Source organism: Magnolia sinica, chromosome 3 (assembly GCF_029962835.1).
Source record: "Magnolia sinica isolate HGM2019 chromosome 3, MsV1, whole genome shotgun sequence".
Lineage (NCBI taxonomy): Eukaryota > Viridiplantae > Streptophyta > Magnoliopsida > Magnoliales > Magnoliaceae > Magnolia > Magnolia sinica.
In genome coordinates, this window is record NC_080575.1 from 118,071,444 (window position 1) to 118,089,169 (window position 17,726).

Below are 17,726 nucleotides of genomic sequence, written 5' to 3' on the forward strand. Positions count from 1 at the left end.
GTATTGGCCAAATGGTCCTATTCCCTGGATCCCAATTTTCAGTTTCAGCCATTCGCCCCTCTTTTTGTTCTCTTGAGTTGCTTATGCGTATCAACCATGACCCTGGTGGGTCGGGGGACGCTCAATCCAGGCTGCGCGACAATCATTACTGTGGCCTCTTCGAGCCATCATCCACAACATGGGTGGTTCCGATCATCATAACATCTCCAGCATGTGCACTCTCATGTCAGCTTGCTGGACTCTGGCCCATCAAGAATATTTCCCAGATGATCACATGACCCTTTTGAGAGTGCGCAACCAATGCACGTCCCACAAAAATTCAGACGTGTGCCAAAAAAAGGCCCATTCATACAACCTACTACCCTATTTCCACGTAATTGGTCCCGGTGATAATAAGCCATACATACACATACAAACGTACTAGTAATAACCATCATCAAAAGCAAGGTACCATATGCACAAACACATTCCAAGAACTACAAGACGTACCTAGTTTTCCTTAGCTCAAGGAAAGTGTGCCCTTGTTTTCATGACCGTTGGAATGATGTCGATGGCGAAACCCTTCCCAGTCTGCTTCCAGTGGTCCGCGTTTGGGTTTATCCATTCAGGCTCCTCAATCTCAACTCTTGATTTCTTCAGCTCATCGCTTGATATCTTGTACTTATCGTCCCTGCTCTTAAGAAGCTCTGGCTTCACCATTCCTAAATTCACCCCTTGCGGGGACATCATTAGGGCTGCTGCACCAAGAGGAAGCCGGTCACCTGGATAAACAAAGAAGTGAGTGCAGGGTAACAACCGTCACCTTATTAGCGTATGTTATCAGAAATGTCATGAGGGAAGAATAAAGGTTTCCATGTTTGGAATAAGGGCGTTCACCTAAACAAAGCGACCAACATGTGGATGGACTCCCTCGCTCCTCGCATGTGTACCTCATGGCACTGCTCCTACGTACTAAAACTCTCTTAAACTCAAAACAACTATATTCCACCCTACCAAACACTTCTGTTCCCCTATCCTCCTTTTAATATTTGTACATTTATTTTCTTCGATTGGAGGAATCCCACTAGGGCGCGCGTGGATGGGTGGCTGTGTCTCGCGTGCGTGTCTTTATATATAAAAACACAAGTATATATGTGGACGCACCATGGTGGGTAGCTTCCATTCACCATGTTCATCTACTGTACCTCACTAACATGAAGGCTATCGTGTGTGGGACAACCATGGTGAGTGAGGGAGGCTACACATATTACAGGTTTGGGTGGGCCACCATGGTGCTTAGCCTCACTCGGGTGGGCTATAACATGTGATTTAAGGGTTTTTGCCTTATTTTTCATTTCCATGTTGTGATGAATAGAAGTTTAGGATGGATTTAAAAAAATAAAAATAAAAATAAAATTGTGGTGACTATGATTGGCAGAGAGGATTTTGCATCGCATTTAAGGTGGACCAATAAGGAGTGTGATGTAGGGAAGAGCATGAAAAAGTGCAAAAGTGAAAAAGTAAAGATGATATCACGGTGTTCGTAAGTGATTAAAAGCCTTGAATCTACAAATTAGTTTCTTGAATCCAAAAGAAAGAAGAGAAAGAAACTTGAATATTTTTATTTGAGTAATGTCTAATGTGTAAGTTTTCTTAATTAAATTACTAATAAAGAAAAAATAAAATATTAATTCAAAATTATCCAAAATAGCAAAAGTTCTTAATTCAACTAGAATAGAACTTAAGTAAGTTTTGCTAAAATATAAAGTCATAAATTAAGAGCATTCATGATTACAATCAATCTCTAAGAAAGACCGAAATCTAAAACTACATAAATAAGAAAAAATGACAAAAATCGGAATTTACTAAAAATAATATATATATATTTTTTACAAAATTTCAATTTTGAACTCAAAAGCATTCATTTTCTTGCAAAATGGACGAATGTGGCCTATTAAGGAGGTTGGTTGACCTCAGATGGCCCGCTATATAAAGATCAAGCCCACTAGATAAAGATCAATAGGTCGTGTGTTTTATAACAATACCAGATAAAAAAGTTATTACCAATTTACAGTTCACACTTCAAACAACAATTTTTCTCCATCCAAGATGAATTTCTTTGATCCAAATATGTCTAGGGCCCAATTATGTCATGCCCTAAGCAGGCCTGGGCCAAGATTTGGGCGACGATCTCACGAATTACTTTGGCTTACATTTGGCCATGTTTGGGTCCAGCCATACTAGAAATGTGTGTCATGTCCTACATCAAAGTGATACAGCTAAACTAGCCAAGATAAAACCATGCACGCGCTTCCTACTAATTTTTTTCTTGCTATTATGATGAAGCGAAAGTGAAATTGTGAGATGGCCAACATTTTTCCTTTTTAAACGTAAAACCATGGAAATGAAATCAGTTTTTCAACTATCATTTTACTATTGGAATTCCAACGATCCAAACAAACCTTAATAAAATGTTATGTCAGACACCATGCTAATTTAGGTAGATAGTGGGCCACACGGATATCAATGGATGAGCGTCAAATAGAAATTGACCATCCAAATTCTATGCAAATGTATAGTCATCTGTTTATGAGATAGGCAAGGTCCACGTGTAGTGGATCTGGGACGCTCATCAGATGTTCAGATTTCAGCATGCGTCCTATCCTGAAAATCAGGTCGGCCATGGATATTTATTATACGTATGTGGACCAAGCATATTTACAGGCCTCGAAAGGGGAAACGGATTGGCTACTCCCCCTGCCACCAGCCCCGGGGTTGGTTGCCGGTGCTCTGTAGGCCCCAAAATGATGTATGTGTTTCATCCATTCCGTTCATCCATTTTTAAAGATCATTTTAGGCTTGAGGGATATAAATCTCAGTGGACCACATCACATGAAAACAATAGAGATTGGATATCCACCATTTAAATCCTCCTAAGGCCTACTGTACTGTTTATTTGACATCCAATATGTTGATTAGGTCATAAAGTCCCAGATGAAGGGAAAAAAACAAATATCAGCTTCATCCAAAACTTATATGGCCCCCAAAAGGTTCTTAATGGTTGAAACTCATTAAACACTATTTCCTGTAATGTGGTCCACTTGAGATTTGGATATACTCATTTTTGGTCTCAAACCATAAAATAATCTGGAAAAATAGATGGACGGAATGGATGAAACACATGCATCATGGTGGGGCTCACAGAGCACCGACCATCAGCCATTGGCTGGTGTCGGGGGAGTAGCCAATTATCACTGTAAACGCCACCTTTTATCCAGCGTCTTTTATGAATAGTGCAAAACTTACCTTCCCAACTTAGACCTTGTACGTACGGACAGAGCATTTGAGGACGAAAATACCCCTGTCTGTAGGTGTAATGGTGCGAAAAGCAGGGGTATTTTCGTCCTGAAATTCTCTGTCCGTACTTTCAAGGTCTAAGTTGGGAAAGTAAGTTTTGCACTCTTTATAAAAGACGCTGGATAAAAGGTAGCGTTCACAGTGGTAATTTTCTCGAAAGGTGACATCTGCATGGAACCACATGATCAACATCATGGATCTCATACATGGGCCATGCGCCTGTGTACGGCACCTGAAGATGGGAAGCTTCTAGAAAACATACCTCTGTCAACCTGCCACGTGCACCAAAACTTGCCGTAGGATTTGGCCAGATTTTGTAGCTCTGGTTTCTGTATCATCTCTGGCACCCCAGGATTCACCCACAGACCGGCTTTGATCTGGACCGTCAAAATTCATAACAATAAAGTCCCTTCTATTAAAAAAAGAGTATCGTAATTTTTTTTATGTAAGTGGGGCCCACCTCATAAGCATGGGAATGCCACAGCTTCTGTTCTTCAGCTGGCAGGGCTTCAAAGATACGATCCGACACGATGTACTCCATACCTGCTTATCCCATACAACTTTCACTTATTCCCGAATTACCCACCAATCCCAACGAAGAAAGGGCCCGAATCGTCTACAACTCATGTTTTACACAACGCCTAAAACAAGCAAGCTTTGTGGGACCCACCATTTGTATATGTAAAATCCATTCCGTCCATCAGATTCTATTCTCGATTTTATGCTTTGGAAAAAAGATCATCCAGATGCACAGATATGGTGGGCCACATCACAAGAAATTCCCACCCACAGGATTTTGTATGGAGACCACTTGGTGTCTTATCTTTCATCAAACCCGTTAATCAGGTGCAATTCACCAGCATGAAATGAATATAGAAATTTTGGATTTTTCCCATTGGTGAGACCCAAATGAGTCTTCTATTGGCTGATATTTTTGCACGTACGGTTCGATTAAGGATTATAATCAGATGAACGGATTGGATCTACATGTAAAATGGTGGGCCACACTGATCTTGGGTGCTTTCTATACGGGTGCAAGAAGAGAGAACTGGTACCGATAAGTCGAGCGGAGGAATCGTCGGAGTCGTAGACAGCGCACTGGAGGAAATCCTGGTTGACACGTGTGATGTAGTGGTGAGTCTGGATCTGGCGATTCATGTCGTGGCTGTAGATGGCGAAGGTGCACACGTGCTGCTGCATCCGCTTAATAGGTTTCATGGACTGGAGCATCTGGGCTCCTTTGTCCACCAGCTGTGACCCCATTGTCATTGGCTTTCCTGGAAGTGGTGCATCTCCACCAGGCATTACTCCTGCAGACTCATCGCTCGAAGCCATTCTCTCTCTCTCTCTCTCTCTCTCTCTCTCCTTGTGAGATTCGTGCATGGATGCTTGCATGTATATCTACAGCTTTTTCTATGAAAGAGGATGGACACGAGACACACAAGCTGACATGTGTCCTCTTCATGGACACGTGACAACGCGCAAAATGCACGGCTGCATGCTAGATTCCGAGAGGAGTCGTGAGCTGGGATACGTGTCGGAGACGGTACACGTATCAAAGATCAGGGCCACTCATCCGGCAGGGAAAACTGTGAAGGTAACGAGGATTGAAACTAGTGTTGGTCCACTAATCCGGAGGGCGGTAAGAAAATCTAACGGTGAAAGTCACACACACGTATGGCTATTTTAGAGCTTTTGCTGCCTGTTTTGGTTGCATGGCATGTGTGCAGTCTGCCGTAAGTGGCCCAGGTGTCTGACAGGTATTGAACCGACCATTGGGAGAAATCTGCACGCAAGTATGAGAGGAAACAGTAGGAGACAGTAAAACCATCTCTCCGTTGCATTCGTGGCATGATCATTCTGCAATCGCGACCGTCCATATAAAGGCGACGGCTCGTGGGGGAGAAATGGTTCGAAATCCCTTGTCATCTGATCCTTTACCATGATGGGGGGAAATGAGAATTTTTTTGGTGGTCCACATTCTGTGGGTGAGAGTGAAGATAAGTGATGGATAGAAACGTCTGAGCGGCCACACCTGCTCCAGTAAACTCGCAGTTTCCGTGCCTGCAGATCGTGTACGGCATGGACGCATCTTGGTAGAATCTCACTTTATAAGTAATCGGATTTTAAGAGATGCTTGATAGCGGCATTTGCTTGTAAATAAAGGATTTACAGGCCGTAAATATATTACATCTAAATAGTATAATTTAAAATATGACAAAAGCTATGTTTCAAACTGTGTAAAAATCTTTACGGTTAAAAAGATATTATACATAGTAGAACACATTATTTTGTATGCCTACCTTAACGTTCATGCTACATGCAATTTGTCCATCATATACTTCTTTTAATGTTTTCCCATGGCCTAAAAAATAGGCTAATTGATCTAATTGATCATCAAATGAACTATACAAGAAGAAAGGTTGAGACGACTATAATTATTATTATTATTTTTTTATTGCATTTAGGCCAACTGTGATGGGTCCATCTAGTGCATGCATGCTTCAATGCTCTCCCAATTCCTTCCAAAAAAAATAAAATCAAATAATTTTATGTGATTTATAGATTTTGGTGCGATTTGGTGCCCCAAGCTGATGTAAATACTTATTTTATAGTTTATAAATATTTTATAAGTTAACCACACATATACTCTGTTTATAACCTGTAAACCATTTACCACTTAAAAAGCCAATCAAAATGGCATGTAAATAGTTTACCATTCAAATTTATTTTACTGTAAAGTGTTTACAATTTAAAACTTCACGCGCATCCAAACGACTCATAAGGTAGACGTGCGTTGCATGCTAACCATGCAAGTACCAAAATCCCTACTAGTTGGTACTCTGTGGGCCCACCATAATGTATCTGTTTTATCCACTCCATTCATTCATTTTTTTCCCAGCTCATTTTAAGTCATGAGCATAAAAAATCTCAGATGAACTACATCATAAGAAACAATGGTGATTGAGTACCCATCATTAAAAACTTCCTCGGACCACAAAAGTTTTGAATCAAGATTATATTTATGTTTTCACTTCATCAAGTGTGTGTGACCTACCCAACAAGCTTGCAAATAAACATCATAGTGGATCCCAAGAAGTTTAATTTTGAGTGTTTAAACATCATTGTTTTCCTGTGGCATGGTCCACGTTTAGGATTTACATCATTTTAGGGCTCATGCCCTAAAATAAGCTGGCAAAATGGATGAATGGTGTGGGTAAAACACATACATTTATCACATGGGTCGCACGTGCAATGCCCCCTGTCTATGCAATACAAAATCTCAAGTACTACGATCATTCTACATTTACTCAGATAAACAGTAAAAAAAAACATGACCTGTAAATTAAATTACATCTTTTGGTTACAACCAATATTAAACATTTCAGTCCTATATGGAAAGAAATACATCAGATAAACCCAAACAAAGATAGGATCCACACTTCAATTTCTGCCTTTAAAAAGAAATAATAATAGTAAAAACCCTAATCTTTCAATTCATGATTTCCATTCAAATCAACAACTTTCCCAGTCACATTACTAACAATAGGTGGCTGAGGCCGGTACTTGTACCACCTAGCCCAAAATAAGTAATTAAAGAAGTTGATTAAGCTGAGTATGGAAAGCAACCAGTAGAATAGATTCAAATGGTTTCTATTCAGGTTATTTCCACCCAACCAACCCCGACTTTTGGTGGACCCTTTGGTGGCACTGTTCACAATCTCCACCAGTATGGTGCTGAAGAAGTAGCCAACTGCCATAGAACTCCAAAGAAAGCAAGTGGACATGGATTTCAACGCCTTTGGGGCCTCAGAGTAGAAGAATTCAAGCAGTCCAACATATGTAAACATGTCGGCGATCCCGAATATGAAGAACTGGAAGGACAGCCAAAAGGTGGAGATGGGCAGTGGTTCGAGGATGGGCATGGCATCCAGCATCTTGTGTTGCTCAGCTATCCGCTTCCGTTTCACTTCCATGATCGCAGCCACACCCATTGAAATGGATGAGAGGACGAGGCCAACGCCGATGCGTTGAAGGTGAGTGATGCCAGTGGTGTGGCCTGTGAACTTGCGAATGAAGGGGACGAGCAGCTGATCGTAGACGGGGATGATGATGATCATGAAGATAACTGGGAGAATGGGGAGAGATGCCGGTGGGATTTTGAAGTTGCCAGCTATGCGAGCGTCCATGGTGGAGCCTTGTTGGATTGAGAAGGTTTGGAGCTGTGCAAGGCATGTGCTCATGATGAAGGTGCTACAAAAGATGGGTATCATACCGAATATGATCTTTGCATTTTCTACTTGGGTGACCGTGCATAGCTTCCATGGGCTCGGAACTTGTGGCTTGGATGAATTGAATTCTACGTTTGTGGTTTGGATTGCTGCTTTGTCTAGGAACCTGAAAGTGGACATTTTACAAATTAATAGATAATTTAGAAGTATATATAAGAAATAAAATGCTTAATTCTATTGAAAATATCAAACCTGAAAATGTCCCTATGGGGTAGTAATTCCACTTCAATTCCGGATTCTTTGTCTCTTTCAATCTCATAGAGCTCCTCAGGGTTCTCCGGGAGACGGAGATTTCTGTTTCGAATGGCTGCAACATAAACCTGCAACCACAAATATCCATGACTGATCCAAGAAAATCCAGTCCTCAGAAAGTAGTGGAGTACCACACACATACATTATATTATGATTAGATGGTGTCCATGAACTAGAACATTTGATCAACATACCTGGAAGATCTCAGTGAAAACAGTGGTTCCTTGGCTAACATGGATCCGAAAAAACGGTATTCCAGCAACGAAGATGATCACACCAAAGAACATGGCGATTGTAGACGCCCCAAAACCCCAATCCCACCCCTTATGAGTCTGGAGCCATACTATCAATGTGAGACTAACTGCAGCTCCAATACATACACTTAACAAGAGCCAATTGAAGAAGCTAGACATCTGCGTAGCTTCTTTTGGGTCCTTCTCGTCGAACTGATCTGCACCGTGCGATGGTAGTGCGGCTTTGACACCGGCCGTCCCAGCAGCTGTCAAGTAGAGAGCGGCATAGAGAAGTACTGTATTGCTTCCATCTACCTTCTCACACCGAGAAGTTAGGTCATAGATATTGCATGGTGGAGGTTTAAGCTTCGGGAAGTGAGCTTGTAGTGTTAGTAATGAAAGCCCCTGTGCAGGAACAAAAATAAACATAGTGAGAAATCTACTTCTTGGCTTGAAAATTTCTCATGATATTTTTAAAATTTTGAGTTTATTGAAAATAACAATATTTAAAAATATCTATTGTAAATAAATTGATAAATTTATATAGGAAAAGGTAATATGAGGTCAAGTTTCGTCGGTTCCACTGTGATCTACGCCGGACATATATACAACCCATTAGTTAGATGCACCCTTGAATGGTGGGACATAAGCTTAAAAATCACTATAAAGATGGTAGTTTTATAATGTAAAAATATAATGATTATAATTTATTTTATTAGGTGTGTATGATTCTCGATTTATAAGTTATAATTTTTGCTTAAACAAACACTGAAAATAATAATTATGGCTCATTTACTTTGCATTTCACATAAAATTCAAAAACAAAACAGGCTCAAAAGATAATTTATACACGAAGGAAAGAGCCCATATGTGAATCGTAGTGGCAACCATGCACGTACCATGAACTCCAAGCATCCAGCTAGAATAACAGCCCTGTATCTGCCGATGTACGCATCTGCGAGGAAGGCCACGCCTATTGAGAGGATATAACTGGTGCCCATGAAATTTGTAACTGCATTGGCGGCATCAGCTACACTAAGGTGCATCACACTGTTGAAATATGTGACCAAATTCACAGCAAGTGGTAAGCTGCACATGTTCTCAAGTGCAAATGTAGCTGCACAAAAGGAAATATTTGTGTTAGTAGAGAATGCGAAGGTTTGAGGTTTGCTCACCCCACAGGTATGTATAGCTGATATCCCTAGTTACTTGATATAGAGCGAGTCACGGATAGTTTCATGGCCAAGTTGGATCAGAAAAGGGCCGGTCGATGACAGAAGTGATCTGGACCGTCAGACCTTAGAATAGGCGTATCTCACAATTCGGAATGAGTTATCGGACGTAAAATATATGATTTTGAGGTAGAACGAGCTACTTTAGCCAACCAACCCTGCTACGCTGGGTTGCGCAAGCCGAGTTTGCAAAATACCCCTTGATCGACGGTCATTTCCCTGTTTTAATTTCGTTTTTACTATAAATAGTAAGTTTTAGTTTGATTATAACTCTTCATCCGTCGGACTTTAGGAGTTGCGCCCAACATGAAAAGAGCTTAGAATAATTAGGAGAACGGTTTGGTGAAGCCAAATAGGACACTTACTATTTTTGGCCAAAAACCTTGCGCACTAGTAGACATCACGACCGTCTATAAATAATAAGTTTACTATTTATAGTAAGTCACGAATTCTACGAGTTTTAATTGTAGTTTGATTTTGATTTTTTTCCCATTGCTTGATACCCCTATTTAAAGGGTCGTGAACTCATTTTTAGTCATTCATTAATCAATTTCGAATTTATTAGAATTTATTTCTATTGTCTGCTTTCTTTCCTCGTGGATTCGAGAAGTCTCTGTGAGGAGTCTAGAGAAGTTCCGTGGATTTGAAATAGTTATCCTCTTAAGGAAGACAGTGCTTGACCTCACGTCCTTCCTTGTGTCAATTTGGTATCAAAGCGAGGATTCCCTTCGGACCAATGACAAACAATGAAGGTATGAATCAAAATCTTGTGGATGGTGATTCAGGGATTTGTTATCTTTCGGAAAGAATGGAAACTTTCCATCGGGAGAGTCAGTTGACCATGCAAGGGCTTCAGGTAACCCTCGACCATCTTGCGGTGCGCTACTTCTGCACTGAGCCCTAGGCGATGCTCCACCACCTATATGGTTGCTCCACCACTCGTGGTTGCTGTACGACACAACCCCGATTTCGTAGAGCGCTACTAATGGCAAACCTAGGGCTACACTAAATGATTCAAGTTCTAGCGACGAGGACCTTAATGAGGGTTTTGCCTGACGACTAATCCATGGAGGCGATCATCTAGATTGTGTTGAAAGAGAGTATTGAGGTAAGGTTGAACTTTCTAATTTTAATGGATTATTACGTATAAAATATTTTCTCGATTAGCTAACCGAAGTAGAGAAATATTTTGATTATATGGACGTGTCAAATCATAAAAGAGTAAAATTGGTAACGTTTAAATTAAAATCTGGTGCTTCTACATGGTGGGAACAATTACAACTCTCACGAGCCCGTCAGAACAAGGCGCCCATCTCATCATGGCCATGGATGAGACGTCTTCTTCGATCACGATTTCTCTCTAGTGATTATGAGAAGATATTATTCCAGTAATATCAAAAATTACCGACAAGAAAATCGAACTGTCACAGATTACACTGAAGAATTTCAGCGGTTAGTTGCACGAAACGATCTGTCAGAATCTGAGTCACAAAATGTGGCACAATTTATAGGTGGGTTGCGACCGACAATTTAGGACCGAATTCAGATGTACCCTGTTGAGACCATGAATGAAGCAGTTTAATTGATAGGTAGGGCAGAAATACAACTTGCAAGAGCTCCTGCTCGTCCCTATCCTTCAACTCGACCCCCCATGACGGGCCCCACGCAGAATCCAGTGTTTACACGAGGAAAAGATCCAGTAGGAGAGCGTCCTCAACCTCCTACACTCGCAAACTGTGATACGGGGAGCAGACCTCAACGTGCAGTACTCATAACAGGGGCCCTAGTAGGATTTCAAATCCTTATGCTCAGCTAAAGTCGAACAATTGTTACCCCTGTGGCCAACCAGGCTACTTATCAAATACTTGTCTTCAACGTCCTGCAGCACACTTGACTATAAACGAAGGGAGCACTGAAGATGAGACTGCAGAAGAAGAACATGACTTTGATGAACATGAAAAAACCACTGAAAAAAAGCAGGTGAAGATGAAGTGACGGGCGAGGATCGGGGCAAGTTTCTAGTTGTGAAGCGATTACTGTATACCCCACGAAAGGAGTTACATCCACAACGACACAATATATTTCGTACTCGGTGCACTATCAACGGAAAAGTCTATGATGTGATGATAGACAGTGGTAATAGTGAGAACATCATCTCAAGAGTGATGGTGGAGAAGTTGCAGCTACCAACGACGAAACGTCCTTCCCCGTACTCAATTGGTTGGATAACAAAAGGTAAATGAGACTAAGGTAACTGAACAATGCACTATTTCATTTTCAATTGGTAAAAATTATAAGGATCAAATATTTTATGATGTGGTCGACATGGAAGCTTACCATATGCTACTCGGTCGACCCTGGCAGTTGGACCGTGATGCAACCCATCGGGGATGAGACAATGTCTACATATTTGTCAAGGATAGTCGAAAAATAATCATTGCCCTTATGGCACCAAAAAACCACACTGAAGCCTCTAAAGTAGAGGGAAGTTCCTTCTTGACCATTCGAAATTTCATGGAGGAATCCAAGGAAACCAGTGAGGTATACGCCGTAATGGTGAAAGGCGAGGAAGAGGAACCCTCAAACATCCCTCTAAATCTAAGACTGTTGCTAAACGAATTCAAAAAAGTCTGGCTTGAGGATTTACCTAATGGATTGCCCCCTATGAGGGACATCCAACATCACATATATCTCGTTCCTGGGGCTAGCCTGCCCAACCGCCCTAATTATCGGATGAATTCGAAGAAGTATGAGATACTTCAGCTTCAGGGGTAAGTGGAGGAATTGATCCATAGGGGTCTTTTGAGAGAGAGCATGAGCCCATGTGCCATATCAGCATTGTTAACGCCCAAAAAAGATAGAAGCTGACGCATGTGTGTCGACAGCCGGGCAATCAACAAAATTATCATCAAATATCGATTCTCAATACCATGGTTGGATGACATGCTCGATATACTAGAAGGGGCCAAGGTGTTCTCTAAATTAGATCTAAGAAGTGGGTACCATCAAATTCATATCCGACCTGGTGATGAGTGAAAAACGACATTTAAGACCAAGGAAGGGTTGTATGAGTAGCTAGTAATGCCCTTCGGCCCATCGAACGCACCACGTACTTTTATGCGTTTGATGAATCAAGTTCTAAAATCGTTCACTAGCCGATTTGTGGTGGTATATTTTGATGACATATTGATATATAACCAGGATGAGGCAAAGCACAGGAAACATATCAGGCAGGTGCTACAGGTCCTACAAATTAACAAGTTGTACCTCAACTTGAAGAAGTGTAGTTTTTTAATTGACACCCTATTGTTTTTAGGATTTGTTGTGACGTCCACAGGCATCCGTGTGTACAATGAAAATGTGGGAGCTATTAGGGAATGGCCGATCCCGACAAACATTCATGAGGTGAGGAGTTTTCACGGGTTGGTGACTTTCTATCGTCGATTTGTGCAAGATTTTAGCACCATAGTCGTGCCTATAACAAATTGTATGAAAGAAGACCGTTCCAGTGGACTAATAAAGCTGATAAGAGCTTTCATGAGATCAAGCATCGTTTGTCTACAACACCGGTCTTGGTGCTTTCTAATTTCGACAAATTGTTTGAGGTTTAATGTGACATTTCATACGTCAGAATTGGAAGAGTATTATCACAGGAAGATAGGTTGGTAGCCTTCTACAGCTAGAAGCTCAGCGAAGCCCGAAAAAAGTGGTCGACTTATGAGCTTGAGTTGTACGCAGTTATTCAGGCACCGCGACATTGGCCGCATTATTTGATTCAAAGAGAGTTTGTTCTGTACATTGACCATCAAGCATTAAAGTCTATTAATAGTCAGACTAACGTGAATCGTGTGCATGCTAGATGAGTTACATTTTTACATGAATTCACGTTCGTTCTGAAGCACAAATCAGGGCAGTAGAATAAGGTGGCTGATGCACTTAACCGTCGTGCATCACTATTTGTTATGATGAGCAACGAGGTGGTTGGCTTCGACTGTCTCAAGGAGCTGTATACCAAGGATGAGGACTTTAAAAATTCTTGGATGAAGTGCTAAGAAAGTCACCCCAGTGACCTTCATATGTAGGACGATTTTCTATTCAAAGAAAATCGATTGTGCATTCCCCAAAGTTCTCTAAGAGAGCAGATTATTTAAGAACTACATGGAGGTAGCCTCGGTGGACACCTTGGGCGAGATAAGACGTGAGCTCTTATGGAAGAGCAGTATTACTGGCCATAATTAGTGCGTGATGTGGGAAAAGCTGTACAACGTTATCATGTTTGTCAGACCTTAAAAGGGCAATCTTAGAATACGAGCCTCTACACCCCATTACCTGTGCTTGACGGTCCTTGGAATTATTTATCAATGAACTTCGCGATTGGTCTCCCACGAACGCAACGCGGCATGGATTCAGTGTTCGTGGTGGTAGATCGTTTCTCTAATATGACGCACTTTATCCTATGCAAGTAGACCCTCGATGCAACACAATTGGCGAATCTATTCTTCAGGAAGGTCGTACGGCTACATGGGGTCCCCAAGACTATTACTTCTGATCACGATACGAAGTTCATTAGCCACTTTTGGCGAACTTTGTGGACTTGATTCGATACACGACTTCAATTCAGCAGTGCTTACTATCCACAGACTGATGGGCAAACCGAAGTTGTGAATCGCACGTTGGGAAACCTCCTTCACTATATTTCAAAAGAAAAACCGAAGCAGTGGGATTTGGCCTTGTCTCAAGCAGAGTTTGCATTCAATAATATGGTGAACTGCTCAACAGGAAAATTACTGTTTTAAATTATCTACGGACAAGTGCCTCACCACACACTTGACTTGGTCCCTCTGCTCAAGCACCTTGGCACGATCATTGCAGCAGAATATATGACAGACAAGATCATGGGCATCCATGTGGAAGTGCAGACCAAGTTACATGCCTCGAACGAGAAGTATAAGGAACAAGCAGACAAGCACTGGTAACAAAAAGTGTTCGAGGTAGGCGACCGCGTTATGGTCCATTTGCGCAAAGAGAGATTTCCGACCGGGACGTACAACAAGTTAAAAAATAAGAAGATTGGACCCGTCCCAATCATTCGAAAGATCAATGACAATACTTATGTTGTTGATCTTCCAGATGACATGGCGGTCTCACGGACTTTCAACGTCGCAGACCTGACCGAGTATCATGAACCAGAGCAGGATGAGAACTCGAGGACGAGTTCTTTTGAAGTGGAGGGGACTGATGTAGAGCGGGTCGCGGATAGTTTCATGGCTAAGATGGATCAAAAAAGGGTCGGTTGACGACAGAAGTGATTCGAACGGTTGAACGTTAGATCGGGCGTATCTCACAATCCAGAATGAGTAATCGGGCGTAAAATATATGGTTTTGGGGTAGAACGAGCTACTTTAGCCAACCAACCCTGCTATGCCGGGTTGCAAAAGCTGGATTTGCAAAATACCCCTGGATCGACAGTCGTTTCCCTGTTTTAATTCGTTTTTACTATAAATAATAAGTTTTAGTTTGATTATAACTCTTCATCTGTCGGGCTTTAGGAGTTGCGTCCAACGTGAAAAGAGCTTAGAATAATTAGGAGAACGGTTTGGTGAAGCCAAATAGGACACTTACTATTTTTGGCGAAAAACCTTACGCACTAGTAGACATCACGACCGTTTATAAATAGTAAGTCACGAATTCTAGAAGTTTTAATTGTAGTTTGATTCTGATTTCTTTCCCATTGCTTGGTACCCCTATTTAAAGGGTTGTGAATTCGTTTTTATTCATTAATTAATTAATTTTAAATTTATTAGAATTTATTTCTATTTTTCTGCTTTCTTTCCTTGTGGATACGAGAAGTCTCTGTGAGGAGTCCAGAGAAGTTCCGTGGATTCGGAATAGTTATCCTCTTGAGGAAGATGGTGCTCGACCTCACGTTCTTCCCTGCATCATTACTCGACTCTGTGGGGGCTACTGTGATGTATGTGTTTTATTTATGTTGTCCATCTATTTTTTCATGGACTTTTATCCATTTAATCTTTTGCTCTAATACTATGTCAAACAACTACTTACTTTAAAGCTCTTAAGTTGTCAGAAGATAGTGCATCAATGTATATCAAGAGACTATAACAATGGATTCCATGGTGTATTCCATTGGAATAAAAAAATAAAATTGATGTGTGTGAGCCATCCACAAGCCATACTATAGTATGGATATGGCTTATTATTGGCACATCCCCTAACCTAGAGATACCTACCAAATAAACGATGTAGAGACACATTAGAGTGGGGTCAGCATAGCTTGACCTCATAGTACCACGATGTGTATGTGAAATCCACTCCGGCCATTACACATGCCATGCTGTGTTACGCCCAAGGCCAAAAGATTAGGCTGATCGTGATTCAGGTGGGCCCCACTGAAGTACTACAAGAACAGAACCCGGGAACCTGGGCCCACAGCGGGACCACAATCTGGGCCTTCGCAAGTTTTGGATCTGAACTACTATTCAGCTCGTGTATCTGCCTAAAATAAAGGGCGGCACTCAGATGGGTGACCTGCATCACGCGACAAGACTGACTGGGTTTGGACTCATTAGGTTAGCCCGTGGGTGAGGCCTGGGCCTGGCGTGCATGTATCAATAGATTTTTGTTGACCCAGACCAGCTGCGGTAAGCCTGCGTCCAGAATTGTCTACTCCAGTTGCAAGCTGAACAAAACTACATGGATATGAATGGAAGTAGATTGACTAGTGACTGGATCACTAGTATCTCCTGTTGACATGATATGACAGGATTTAATTAGATTATATGTCATTCTCAAAGGTGAGCCCAGTTGAATAGCCAGACAACTTTCTAACGTGCTTTACATGGGTCCATCCGTGATAGTGGCATGTGGTCGAATCAAATCCTGCTACATCTTGTCACCATGCAATCCACTTCCAATATGAATGTACCATAAGCCCATGAAAGCAAATTGCTTGGTGATTGAATCGCCATGAATAACGTGATGGGATTTGATTTAGCAATACTCTACTGGCAAAGATGGGTTCAAGAAATCATGTTTTAAAGTTGTTCGGTCAAGTATATCAACTGATCTCATCTCTAATAGATGAACATGGCTCAATCAAATCTCACCATGTTGGACCATCAGAAATATCTCCAATCACCAGGCAATGCGTTTTCCGCTTCCTAAGCATACATCACAGGATTATTACCATTGAATTGTACGAAATACACTACAGAAGCCATTCAAATTTTCATTACCGAGTATGAGCAAAGAAACGAGTCTTCCACCATGCGTTCTTTTGATGGCCGGTCTTCCTTTCCAATCCACCTTCCCTTCAACTTCAACTAGCTCACCGTAGGCCTGCATGGAAATAACATTAATCTAAGAGGGCTAAACTGGAAGAATGAAGAATGCAGTAGCTATATGTGAAAGAGGAGATGAAAATACCATGGCTTTGAGATTGTTGGATTGAAGGGGATGTAGGTTGCTGGAAGTAAAGGGAAACAAGAACGGAATTTATAAGGCTTTTGTGTTTCAACAAGGGCAAAATAGTACATGATGCCGGTCGAAGAGAGATTCCGTGGACGCAGTCCTACCTATTACGAGAAGTCAAGACATCCAAAGGAAGACAAAAAATAAAAATAAAAACGATGTGAATGTATTGGTGCTAGTGCGTTATTCTCCTAATTTATAAGAAATCACAGCTCCTAAGACTTATACGAAGAGTCATAGCCAAACTAAAAACGCTAGCTCCACCATGATATTTGTGTTTTATCCATGCCATCCATCCATCTTTCCATCTTATTTTAGGCTATGATCCCAAAAATGAGGCAGATCCATATCACAGGTACACCACACAACAGGGAAACAGTAGTGATTGAATTCCACCATTAAAATATTCCAAGTGCCCACTGTAATATTTATGTACTTTCCAACCGGCTGATAAGGTCACACGTAACTAAATGAAGAAAAAACACAAATATCGGGTTGATCTAAAACTTCTGTCCTGAAAAAGTTTTCAACCGTTAAGTGTTCAATCACCATTGTTTCTGTCGCGTGGTCCAGCTAAGTTTCGGATCTAACTCAATTTCAATTTCATTACCTAAAATAAGCTGGAAAAATGGATAGATGATATGGATGAAATGCATACATCATGGTTGGGGCACAAAGCTAGCCAGCTGGTGCTGGGTCCCTGACCAGACCGCGTCCGGCGAATTTCTCACAAACATTACAGTGGGCCCACTTAGGACAGGAACTGCGTCTAAGGCGGAGGCGGATTGCGCGCGATTAGCTCACTGTACTTAACGTACTGAGTAAACTCTGTGAGGTCCACCATGATTTTTGTATTTTATCCTCTCCGTCCATTAATTTTACCGGATAATTTT

The 17,726-nt window shown here is 41.4% G+C and overlaps 2 protein-coding genes across 2 annotated transcripts; both read right to left on the bottom strand.

Annotated features, from left to right (window-relative positions):
• Positions 1-326: 326 nt before the first annotated feature.
• Positions 327-4,713, bottom strand: LOC131240929 (oil body-associated protein 2B-like). The gene is made up of 4 exons (XM_058239473.1): positions 4,392-4,713; positions 3,797-3,879; positions 3,599-3,713; positions 327-761 (listed from the first exon to the last, which is right to left on the bottom strand). Exons 1-4 carry the CDS (start codon positions 4,669-4,671, stop codon positions 505-507), a joined length of 735 nt encoding a protein of 244 aa, XP_058095456.1. The 5' UTR covers positions 4,672-4,713; the 3' UTR covers positions 327-504.
• A 2,108-nt stretch (positions 4,714-6,821) lies between these two features.
• Positions 6,822-16,707, bottom strand: LOC131239115 (protein NRT1/ PTR FAMILY 4.5-like). The gene is made up of 5 exons (XM_058236673.1): positions 16,599-16,707; positions 9,013-9,230; positions 8,075-8,518; positions 7,821-7,948; positions 6,822-7,734 (listed from the first exon to the last, which is right to left on the bottom strand). The coding sequence occupies exons 1-5, from the start codon at positions 16,705-16,707 to the stop codon at positions 6,822-6,824; spliced, it is 1,812 nt and encodes a 603-aa protein (XP_058092656.1).
• Positions 16,708-17,726: the final 1,019 nt, after the last annotated feature.

Excerpts from the sequence above, each read along its gene's own strand:
- LOC131240929 (XM_058239473.1), bottom strand. The coding sequence starts at position 4,671 with ATGGCTTCGAGCGATGAGTCTGCAGGAGTAATGCCTGGTGGAGATGCA. Across the intron at positions 3,880-4,391 it reads TTCCTCCGCTCGACTTATCG|GTATGGAGTACATCGTGTCG; the intron begins GTACCAGTTCTC and ends TGGGATAAGCAG. Across the intron at positions 762-3,598 it reads CACGTGGCAGGTTGACAGAG|GTGACCGGCTTCCTCTTGGT; the intron begins GTATGTTTTCTA and ends TTGTTTATCCAG.
- LOC131239115 (XM_058236673.1), bottom strand. The coding sequence starts at position 16,707 with ATGCAGGCCTACGGTGAGCTAGTTGAAGTTGAAGGGAAGGTGGATTGG. Across the intron at positions 8,519-9,012 it reads CTGGATGCTTGGAGTTCATG|GGGCTTTCATTACTAACACT; the intron begins GTACGTGCATGG and ends GTTCCTGCACAG. Across the intron at positions 7,735-7,820 it reads CCCCATAGGGACATTTTCAG|GTTCCTAGACAAAGCAGCAA; the intron begins GTTTGATATTTT and ends GTCCACTTTCAG.